The 12680-nt window shown below is 37.6% G+C and overlaps 1 protein-coding gene across 1 annotated transcript in view; it reads right to left on the minus strand.

Annotated features, from left to right (window-relative positions):
- The window catches only part of FBN2 (fibrillin 2), a 219577-nt gene that overhangs the window by 95720 nt on the left and 111177 nt on the right, over nucleotides 1-12680 (minus strand). Inside the window, 4 exon segments of the mRNA XM_021084720.1 lie at nucleotides 648-767; nucleotides 6026-6163; nucleotides 7103-7336; nucleotides 9381-9533. Coding sequence (XP_020940379.1) covers nucleotides 648-767; nucleotides 6026-6163; nucleotides 7103-7336; nucleotides 9381-9533 — 645 coding nt within the window.

Raw genomic sequence — 12680 nt, forward strand, 5'->3', positions numbered from 1 at the left:
TGCAGCTGTTTTTGACATAGTGGTTGAAGACCTTAAACATCAGAGCAACGAGTTGAGTAACAGTAAAGTCACTACAGAATATCTGGATAAAAAGCAACATGATAAAAACTGCAGGACTTAAGTGATTCAAACACCTGCCAGTGGATGAATAGGAAGTGAAAAAGAAGACAAGCTGAGCCATCTGCTAAAAGAATTCTGAGATGAATCAGCAGTGAGGTAGAGGGTTGGGATGATAATGGTAGACACAGCAATGAAACTGTGAATAGAGAGCAGGCATGATTTGCTGTTGGACTATGTGTAAGGTACAAAGAAAATGGTAGCTGAAAGTGACAATAAATCTTAAGCTCTGTTAATCAGAGAGCAGCAATGCTACTGATGTTATTTGAAGAAAGGAAGCTGTGATCTAGGGAAGGAAGATAAACTGATTTTTTTTTTTTTTGAAGCCAGATACCATGTTGCCTGTGCTACACACGCAAAAAGTCTGTTTGAAGAGAGCACTTTGAGGGTCCTAAAAAGTAATAGTGTTAATACTGTAACAGTACTTATTTCATTCCATGTCATATTTTAATAAATTCACTTTTAACCTCAACAGCCTGGGTCACTATATTTCATGGAACATTTTCATATGTGAAAGTAAACTGCCTTACCAATGCATGCTTGCTTGGTAGGAGTCCTCTGGAATCCAGCATGACATTTACAATAATAGGATCCAGGTGTGTTAACACAATCTCCATTAGTGCAGGGGTTTGATGTGCATTCATCAACATCTGTGAGTAGCAAAAGAAACCATTATAGACCTCACTCCATTTCTAGAAATGTTTGTTTAAAGTACATTTAGGCCTTCCAAATTTGAGAGACAGCCAGTCAGTGGTAACAGTCTAAATATCACAGTATTTATACATGAATAAAAATTCCTTTCTTCAACTACAGAGGCCAGTCTGGCGATTAACAAAAATATTGCCTACTGGAGAGTACAAGGAAATTTGCTTTAATCAAGAAATAATGATTTTTTTCAATTTAAATAATGCACAATGATTAAAAGCCTGGGCTCAGTAAAGACACAGCCATGAGTTCCAATACTCTACAAAATGCTTACTACGTACAGTAATCTGGGCAAGTAAATAGCCTCTTTAAGGCTTAGTACAGAGTTAGAAAATTGAAGATTTTAGAGATATATATTTGTATCACATGACACTTCTATTAGTTTTAAAAACAAGATTGATAAATTATGGAATTTTTGGGTTTTTTTGGTAAAGTCAACTATATACGTAGCTATGCACTGAAGCTTGGATAATATTTTGAAGTAAAAAACAGAATGGGGTAAAAATGGAAATTAATTAAAATAAAGCCTATTCAGTAGCTTCTGGTTTCTTGAGGATCTTAAAATGGGCACAGAGATTTTTTTTTTTTGGTATGAAATCAAGTTTTATGCAAATACTAGTTCTAATCCTATGAGTGAGAACCATCACTGCTTTTCCTTTAAGTTCCCTAAGGCTTGATTAAGTGCAAATCCATCACAGAAGTTCAAGGACCATACAACCAAACAGCAGACTGAACAGGGAGAACTAATCAAATCCCAGAGAAAGCATGTCTGTCAGTGTTAGAAAAAATTTAATTCATCTTCTTTCAGCAATGCCTACCAAATATTATTTTGAATGCCGGCAAATTAAAAAACCTGGCTAAATGGTGAGAGTACAGTGACTTGTCATTTCATATATATGTAGAAGCCATTAACACACACAGTTTTGGCTAAATTGGAGAATACATCAATAAAAGCGATTCACAGGTTTACCATTTTAATACAGAGATTACTCTTTTTTTTCCCCCCCACAGATGTTTCTACAAGAATTGTAGTCTACAAAACTCACCAGCTTCATTAATAGAAAAACTCAGACTGAATGAAATTAAACCCTCTCTGGTAAGGAGGAAAAAAAATACTCATAGCAAATAAAATAAAAACAACAAAGACGAACAAGATTAAATGCTTTTTCAAGTCATCCAAAGCCAGTTTCAGCCCATTAAGACTCATATATAAGCTTCTGGTTGATAACATCAATTCTACTGAGCCAAAAGAATGAGGCAGAATGAGAAAGAGAGTTTAGCATTAGCAAGCATATCAGGCGTAGCTAATGGTCTGTTCCACAGGCAATATCACCTTCAGTAGGTAGCTCTGAGGAGCCCTTAAATTCTCTGGGTACGTAACACTGATATGCACCAGTGAAAAACATGTCATAGATGCATCTTTCTAGAAGCCTCATTGTAAAGCTCTGTTCTAGTGAAGAAGGACAATACACGCAACTCCCTCTTTTCCAGTAAACTTTCTGGGAAGCAGGGTTACTTTGCAGGACCTTTTCCTCCCCTTGAGAATCTGTTCCCAAGGTTGCTCTTTGGTATGACAGCTCTGCCAGTTCTCTTGCCATTAGAGCCTTGATTCATCTACTTCCTTAGCCCTTGAGGGACCTCACCAAGAGAGAAGATAGAGTGAACTACTATTGTTTGTGAAAACAATCACACACAAAAAACTATTATCACCAAAAACACAATTCCATATGATTTTAAAATGTGTTGTTTTTTTTTCTTTTCCAGGATTATTTTAAGATTTTTAAACTTTTAGACTAATCACAAATGACCACTGCCTCATTCTGAAACATGTATTTCTTGTCTTTCCTTTACTCTGAGTCTCAGAGCCTAGTATCTCCAAATGATCATCTTTGTTTTAGATTGTTTAGAGGAACAGAATTTAAATATTACTGTTTGTGCATTTTTAGTCCTTCCTATGTTTTCACTGGGGACTATTTTTAGGCAAAATTCACAGGATTTTAAACTCCTAAAATAAATGAAGTAATTGGGAAATAGTGATTAGCAAAATACTATCAGGATAAGAAATGTTTATCCTTGAAAAGTACTTTATATTCCAACTTAGAAAACACTTTAATTTTTAAGCACTCTAAGAATACCTGTGACCAACAGAAACAAATTATTTCTATTTCAAAACAGAATGATTTGAATTGAGTTAAAAACCATTGCTAAATTAGTCTGACTTATGCAGACGCTTAAAGACTTACAGAATTTCATTTTAGAATAGTATTATCAGGAAAAAAGAGAAAAATATGGTGAATAAATATCACTTTTCAGGCCTCAGGACTAATTCTCATAATAGCAAAATGGACCTGATTCTATTTTTCTTGTCTTTGATCTTTTAATACTGTTTTATTGCCTGTCAAGTTACATTGCTTCGTCAGACATCTAACCAAATTTCCCAACAGTAAAAGGCAGTTTGTTATTCCTCAAAATACTAGTACAAAAAATTAGTTACCACTCTTTTCTTGGGCTCCATTAATTTAAAACATTAGTCACTTATATCCTCCTATCTTTTTCTGACATCTCAACTTGCTATTTATAAACTCAAATTGATTAAAGCTGCTACGAGAAACAGTACAGGATTAAAAATACGAAAAACTGATTTTATGAAAATATGCCTCAATAACTCATTACTGCCCTACATATTATAATCACAAAAGAAAACAAAAACAAACAAACCAAAAAAAAACAAGAACTCTGCCTAGGTTTTGTTTTGTTTTGTCTTTTTGCCATTTCTTGGGCTGCTCCCTCGGCTTATGGAGGTTCCCAGGCTAGGGGTCTAATCTGAGCTATAGCCACTAGCCTACACCAGAGCCACAGCAATGTGGGATCCGAGCCGCATCTGCAACCTACACCACAGCTCACGGCAACACTGGATCCTTAACCCACTGAGCAAGGCCAGGGATCGAACCCACAACCTCATGGTTCCTAGTCGGATTCGTTAACCACTGAGCCACCACAGGAACTCCATGCCTAGGTTTTAACTGCGGAGCTGGTGATGAGATCAATCTAAAATGGAACCATTGTAACAAACATAGAAGTTTGAGATGTATATTAACATTATCAACTGTGCAGACTTGTATTCTCAGTGCTACATTAGATGTTATAAAAAGGGTTATAGCAGCCCTTCTCACTTGGGTTCCAGGAAAAGTTCAGACCTATCATCTTAAGACATCCACTGCTAAGTGATTAACTCATCTCTTGTGGATCTAGAGGTACTAACCACACATCGCCCTTAGGAGAACTGAGAAAACTGTCTTCACTGAAATCACTGCAGGACCTATTTCTCTAGAGGAACTTAGTTAAGGCTGGGTTACCAGTCAACCAGACAGCATGACTACAGAAGATGGTTGTTTATACCAGTGGTTCCCCCAGAGCATAGGTGTTTTACTAGCTAAGAAAGTGTACCTTGGTGCTAACATGAACTAAATGGGGGTCTTTGGCTAATTCACAGAAAATGAAACTTTTGGCCTATTTTTGCTTGTTGGTTGATGGATTACACAGTGACACATGGATGACAAATAGTAACAGCAAAACAAAAACAGTCCATTAAATTACAATTTGATAGACTGTAACTGTTTAAGTATGTGCAAGAGGGGATATTCTGTATACTGCATACTTACGAACATATCATTTGGTGGTAAAATCACTTTTAAGTCATATAAGACTATATCAGTATGTCCTGGTGTTCTAAAAATAACTACCTGGTCTATCATTAAATAAGCTTCAAGTAGTATCTGCTAAGCCCTGGCTGATGCATATGTGGTTATATAGTGCATAAGCCTAGGGTGTGTTATTTATTTAGATTTTGCGAATGGTACACTTGAGAGTTATGCAGTGCAAAACCTGTGCGCCTGTATATAAGGACCCTGGACTAAGCCTTATTTAATCATTTTGATTTTGTATCCCTGTACATAGTTTCAGAGTGATCAGTTTTTCCAAAACATCATATTTGTCTCACATTTTTTCATAATCTTAGTGTGTGTATGTTTTCAATTTTACTTGGGAAAACCATTACATTTTCTCTATTCCTGGCCTATCTCTATATATTCCTGGCCGATACATATAGTCTTCTTAGGGCTGCACCCACGGCATATGGAGGTTCCCAGGCTAGGGGCTGAATAAGAGCTGAAGCCGCCAGTGGCTTATGCCACAGCCACAGCAACGCTGGATCCAGGCCGCATCTGTGATCTACACCACAGCTCACGGCAACACCGGATCCTTAATCCACGGAGCAAGGCCAGGGATCAAACCTGCATCCTCACGGATGCTAGTTGGGTTTGTTAACCCCTGAGCCATGACAGGAACTCCTATCATTTATATTTTACAGCATAAGACCTGAACCCAAATCTGGTATTTAGGGCTATGCTAATCATGAAATACATATAGGATCATTTGCTAATAAGATGAATAAATAAAAGAACAATCTCAAAAAGGTTCAATTTTCATGGTCCCGAAACTACTCCTAAAAGATCATTAAAACTCTTCATTACCAAATACAAAAGTGTTTTTGTCCTTCTTGCATCTGCCACACTTAAAACTCAATGCTCCTTTTCTCTTAAACGTGTACCCTTTCATGGCTTCAGTGACATATACTTTGTAGATTATTTTGCCGTTTCTTCAGTATATTTACTAAGTTTTCTTGTTGCTGGTCCACAGGGTTCCAGCTTCAGTACTACTGCTGTGTTTTTACTCTTTCTGTTGTTCAGCCTGGCTGGCAACATTCACCCTCATGGTTCTAATAACCACAAGTATATTATTGGTTCCTAAATCTGTAACACTAGTCCTGGTCACCCCTTTTAGCTTTAGACCTCTATAATTAAGCATCTGAGATGCCTAAAACTCAGATCCAAAAGAGACTTCCAAATTCTGCCTTCTTGTGCATTTTAGTGATGCCACCATACAGCCAGTGTTGTTCAGCTAAGAAGGAAGGAAAGAGGGAGAGACAGAACATTTAGGGCCAGAAAGGGTGGGGAATTCTTGAAGTGGTGCAGCTCAACAGTAGGTTAAGGGAACACATGGAAGAGCATGCACACAGGAGAGATAGCTTGGAAATTAGCTTTACTTCAAAAGCCTTTTTAAAAAAATCATATTCAGTCCAATTTGTTCCTGTAGTCTAAAAACTATGAAAAAGCTAGGAAGAATGAAAGAATCATGAGCTTACCTATGCAATCCCCATTTGCATCCTGCTTGTAACCCATGTTGCATTCACATCGATAGCTAGAAACAGTAGGTATGCAGCGTCCATTTAAACAGAGATTGGCGTGATGCTTACAGATATCTATTGTCTGGTTCAGAATAGCTAGGGAAAAATCAGAGCACAAATGATATTTCATCTTTCCAACATGGGTAACTTTTCTTAAAATTGATTTTTAGAGGATATTTAATAGTACTTTAATTAGGCATCTATATATCAAAAGTCCACATTATTTTGTGTTTTATTAAAACTTTAATGTTGAGGATCTAACAACTATTCTGTAGACACATGGTTGTAACCTGTATTTGTTAAGGTATACATCTGGAAACTTTGCCCATAATGATGTCCTTTTAAAATTTCAGGAATGTTCTACTTTACACTTGAATGTTTTCCATCTCTTTTCTTATAGCTGTGCTGAATACTCAGATATACTAAATAGGCAATATGCCAAAAAGAATAAACCTAACACTGTAGGACATCATTAAATATTATTAGCAAGAGTAGTTATTTTAAAAAGAATGAACTTAAATGTTAAGCACACCAATGCCAATTCTGGCTTGAAGCCCACAGTTCTCAATTTCTTAAGTTATTCAACAAAAAAAGGGTGAGGAAAATAAAGATATTTCATTATAATATTTGTATAGGCACAGAGCAAGACTTATTTAGTTTATCTCAGCTGAGGAACAGTCCTGGAAAAATATTCAAGGTGCGTATGATCAGGGCAGCTGCAAATGGCCAAATGAAATACACTGGAACCAAAAAAAGTGCTCTTTAACGGTGTGATCTGGACTTAGGACTATTACCATGCTGTCTATTTTCAGCGAGAAGCTGGGTCACTCATTTTTTTCTCCAATTTAGAAAATTTATAGAGCATAAAAATAATACTTTCCCAAGATTTTATTACATTGTTTCAAGCCCTAAAATACGTTTCTCCACACAGACACACAAGTAGACACACACACTATCATTTAGGGAAAAAGTTAGATATTACAATATTATTTAAGGCAGAAAACTAAAGAGTCTACACAAAAAGTGAACACTCACTTAATCCAGTGATGATGGGCCCTTGTCCCCCGGCCCCTACACCAGCTCCCCCAACACCAGGAGAAAAGCCATTCCCTCCAGGAATGGGGATGAAGCCTGTCCCTCCTGGACCATAGCCATTGCCATTGCCACTTGGAGCAAAGCCATTTCCCCCAGCGCCTCCAGGTCTGGAACCAGCACTCCCTGGAACTCCTCCTATTGGAAGTCCATCCATACAAAGTCTGCGATATTCCTCTTAAAAAAAAAAAAAATTCAGTTAAACACAGATGGATTTTTGTATAAAAGGCAATTTACATATCATAATAATCATTTTAGGTTATCTGTATACAGAAATGAATAAGTAAGTTATTATTTTGATAAAAATTTTCAATGCTAGCAAGACCAGGAAAAAATAATGATCTTTCAGAAAAAATTAAACATCATATTTTAGCTTAGCTGCATAACCAAAGAATCATATCTATATACATGTGGATTTTATGTACTTAAATGCAACTCACAAAATTCAAGGTATAATTCTAAATGCACAAAATTTAGTCGAATGGATGCAAATTAAACTTTTAAGTAATTCATTGTGTACACTTGGTTTTACTTAAATCTCTGTGAGTACTGTACCTACATATCTTCTTATCTCTTTTCTTCTCTTTAAAGGACTAATAAGAGTAATTTTTTTTTCTAATGTGGATTTTAACATAAGATAGTTTTTTAGTAAGCTTTTAAATCTGCTCATTATCTTCCCAAGTATCAAAGCTGAGGGAAAAGAAGCAATAATACAGTGACTGCCTTACTTCCTTAACTGTTCTCAGAATTAGGTCACCATGTAAGAAAAAATGAAAACTGGGAATTCCTGCTGTGGTGCAGCAGAAATGAATCTGACTAGTATCCATGATGACATGGGTTTGATCCCCGGTCTTGCTCAGTGGGTCAGGGATCAGGCATTGCAGTGAGCTACAGCGTAGGTCACAGACGCAGCTTGGATCCCGCACTGCTGTGGCTGTGGCTTAAGCCAGCAGCTCTACCTCCCATTCAGCCCCTAGCCTGGGAACTTCCATATGCAGCAGGTATAGCCCTGAAAAAAAAAAAAAAAAAAAAAGGAAGAAAAAGAAAAAATGAAAACTATTTAACTCAAGTAACTGTATGAGTATTAATATTTCTATTATCTATTACTAGTGGAAAGGTGAGTTTCTAAAATTTTATACCATGCATTAACTCTGCTTTAAAAATTTTTTTACTACTCAATTTTGGTATTTCATGGCTTAGAGATTTAGAAAGAACGTTATCTTACTTTTTTCCTGAAAGTCCATATAGATACATATCTTTATAAACCTATTTCAAAAAGTTTATTTTTCATAATATTCATAACATAATATAAACACAATAGAGTAGCATATTCTCAATATAACCTTTATGTGATAAACACTTATTGTACTTTACTATGCATATTACATTAATAAGAGGAACTACTTTTTCTTCATCTAAAGTACTTCCTGGTAAAGCCTCAGTTATGCAGCAGTTAATACAGCAAAGCAAATGAGAGGGCTCCTCCTACCCCTATATTCTTAGTCTTAAAAGTCATTAGAAAAGAGAGGTTATATCTTTAAGGACTGGGACACTATAAACTGAAGGTATTCTTGAAATAAAATATAAATGAAGGCCAAATTTGTTATTCAAAGATATTTAAGCTCCCAAATTAGATTTTATAACTGAATGGAAATACTGACATTCAAGATAATTTTCAAAAATACTTGTTTAAAGTCCAATCATGATCAGGTTTTAGGATTTTTTTTCTAACATTAACAAACTGGATATAATAAAAACAACCCCCCCCCCAAAAAAAAAAACAAGGAGTTCCCATCGTGGCACAGTGGTTAACGAATCCGACTAGGAACCATGAGGTTGCGGGTTCGGCCCCTGCCCTTGCTCAGTGGGTTAAGGATCCAGCGTTGCTGTCAGCTGTGGTGTAGGTTGCAGACGCGGCTCGGATCCCGCGTTGCTGTGGCTCTGGCATAGGCTGGCGGCTACAGCTGCGATTGGACCCCTAGCCTGGGAACCTCCATATGCCTCGGGAGCAGCCCAAAGAAATAGCAAAAAGACAAAACAACAACAACAACAACAACAACAACAACAAAAAAAAAACCCCACAAAACACCCAAGTCATATTGAATATGAACACTAAGAGGAATGCAAATATAACTTGTCTTTAAGGAAAACACCAAGGTACATTATTGTTACTAATTTTCCTAACACTGTGTCCTGAGGAGACTAGCAGACAGCAGCTCACCAGAGCCTCTGACAGGACAGGCTTCAGGAATGGTTCCAACGCCCCAGCAGCGGCCAGGCTCACAGCAGCATTGTGATTTTGTCATTCTGCCTGGAAGCTCTTGTGCGCAGCGGCCATTCACCAGGCCCGAGAAACATGTGCCTGTTCTCTGATCTAAATATGTGAAAATAAAATAAGAGGACAAGACAGAATTACCTTGAGTTCTTACATCAATTATTTCAGGTTTTAAGAGGCTAAGTGAATTATTTTACTTAATTTCTATTATATCTACATATTCTTTTTTCTTTTTTTTTTTTTTATTTTCCCACTGTACAGCAAGGGGGTCAGGTTATCCTTACATGTATACATTGCAATTACAGTTTTTCCCCCACCCTTTCTTCTGTTGCAACATAAGTATCTAGACATAGTTCTCAATGCTATTCAGCAGGATCTCCTTGTAAATCTATTCTAGGTTGTGTCTGATAAGCCCAAGCTCCCGATCCCTCCCACTCCCTCCCCCTCCCATCAGGCTTATACAATTCAACAGCAAAAAAACCAATCAATCAATACATATTCTTTTAATTCCTATTACATATATTCATTGCTTTACTTACTTTACTGAGCACCTATGCCATGCCATATCCCAGGCACACAAAAATGAAAGACATGAAGCAGACATGAGTCCACACTGCAGTGAGAAGCCACCTACAGACAGACCCAGAGGTAGCTTGAGGGAAAGCAACCACCAACCTCAACCTAGATTGGTCAATCAGTCACCCAGCTGACCCAGAGGTGTGCACGGTTGTTTGTAACTGAGATGCTGTGGTTGTTGCACAGTAATATCAGACTGATGCATGTGCTAGTAGAAAGGTTTGATCAGAACAGCTCCTTTAGAATAGTGACATCTAAGCAAAGACTTTAATAAGGTGAGAACATGAGCCATACAGTTACTAAAAGAAGAGCAGTACAAAGAGAAGGAAGGAGAGGTGTTTGATGTGTGTAAAAAATGAGGAAACAATGTGACTGGAGAAGAGCAGGCAGAAAGGGGAGTAGGAGGTCTGAGCTCAGAGGGGTCCAGGAGGCAAGAGCATGCAGAGTCCCACAGACCATGGGGGAAGGGCTTTGGGATTTTATTTGGAGGGTCAAAAAATGTGACTCTTAGTTTCCCTATATATTATTTAATATTTATGAAGATGTTTCCAGGAAGTTTTGTCTGTAACCATAAGAAGAAAGACATACTACAACAATTAGGAGCTGCATGTCACTAATGAAGATGAAACTATTAATTACAAATAATGCTATTATCAGGTGAGGCCTAAATTTTTTGCAGTGTATAGGCATTTAAAATATATTATTTCCTTGAGTAATTCCCATTGTAGCACAGCGGAAATGAATCCGACTAGGAAGCATAGGGTTGCGGGTTTGATGCCTGGCCTTGCTCAGGGGGTTAAGGATCTAGTGTTGCCATGAGCTGTGGTGTAGGTTGCAGACATGGCTCGGATCTGGTGTTGCTGCGGCTGTGGTATAGGCTAGTGGCTACAGCTCCGATTAGACCCCTAGCCTGGGAACCTCCATATGCTGTGGGTGTGGCCCTGAAAAGACAAAAATAAAATAAAATAAAATAAAATAAAATAAAATAAAACAAAATAAAATATATTATTTCCTTGAATGGTCCGAAGTGTACCTCGATTGCTTCTATGCTATTATTAAGTAAATGAATTGGCTTTAACGTACTCCATGTACAAATCAGAACATCTTCCATTCCCCAAAAGAAACCCAGTATGTTCAAAAGCAAAGTACTAAATTTGATGCATGCGTGCATGTTTAAAGGTACTGCAGTTGCTTCATAAACGTCACAAGTTGGGCCTGGTTAGGCTTGTCACTGGGAATAATTTCATGGGTAGGTTTCTATTCTTAAGAATGATCCAGGAGGGGAGTTTACATCATGGCTCAGAGGTTACAGAATCTGACTAGGAACCATGAGGTTGTGGGTTCGATCCCTGGCCTTGCTCAGTGGGTTAAAGATTGGTGTTGCCGTGAGCTGTGGTGTAGGTCACAGATGTGGCTCAGATCTGGCATTGCTGTGGCTCTGGGGTAGGCTGGTGGCTACAGCTCCGATTGGACCCCTTTCCTGGGAACCTCCATATGCCACAGGAGCAGCCCTAGAAAAGGCAAAAAGACAAAAAACAAAAAACAAAGGAATGATCCAGGAAAAAAGTGTTTAGGTATTCATTCCAAGAACTCAAAGTATCATATTCCTAGATTTACTTAATTGCTACATTCCTCGAGAATAGGACATAAATTAATCTAAGCAAGTCCTAAATTCTTTACAGTAATCACTGTTACACAACACATTCAGGGCTACCTGGTAGGATGAATGTACTTATCTCTTCAAGACTCTGTAAAGAGAGGGCCAAACCACAAAATTTGGAAAAAGAAAAGAAAAAAAAGGAAGAGTCATGGCCTTGACCAGGATATCCAGTTTTACACCAAATTGTTATTAACTGTTTGATTCTCTGACTGTATTTATCTCTTCCTCCCCATGGAACAGGGTTGATGGTAAAATTAAATGAAACAATATAGGTTCTATTCCCAGCAGAAAGGTTTATTAGCTACCCTGAGTTTCCCTCTCAGCTGAAACGCCCTGGATAAAGTATGAAAATTTATTTTTAAAAATACATCTTTCAGATGACATGAGATAAAGGGAAAAAATAGTCTCAAAATGAAGTGACAACAAGAACCTGAGGAGGTAAGCGCATACCTAGGTTTCAGTTTTAGGGCTCTTAGAAAACTGGCGATTTTGATTTTCACCTCTGATAGTTTCACAGGGGTCAGAACATAAGAAATAAAAGCCTAAGGGTGGATCAAGATGGCAGAGGAGTAAGACATTACACTCTTTCATAGAAGCAGCCTTTCAAGACTACAGTTTCACTTCCCTAAACTCACAGAAAAAGAAAAACATAAGCAAGATGAAGAAGGTCAGGGACCACACCCAGTTAAAAAAAAAAGAATTCACATGAAGCAGCAAACAATGAAAGAGACCACTGCAGTCTGAGAGACACTGAGTTCAAAAGGGAGATAGCGAAAATACTGAAGGAATTAAGGCCGAATATCAAGGAATTAAGAGTGGATATGAACAGTAATGCAGATTCCTTCAGAAAAGAACTAGAAAATATAAGGAGGAACACAGAAACATTAGAAAATTCATTTGCAGAGATGCAAACTGAGATAAGGCACTAAAGAGCAGAGTGAATAACGCAGAGGAATGAATCAGTGACGTGGAAGATAGAGTAACGGAAATCACGCAATTGGGACAGCAGA

This window comes from Sus scrofa, chromosome 2 (assembly GCF_000003025.6).
Source record: "Sus scrofa isolate TJ Tabasco breed Duroc chromosome 2, Sscrofa11.1, whole genome shotgun sequence".
Classification (NCBI taxonomy): domain Eukaryota; kingdom Metazoa; phylum Chordata; class Mammalia; order Artiodactyla; family Suidae; genus Sus; species Sus scrofa.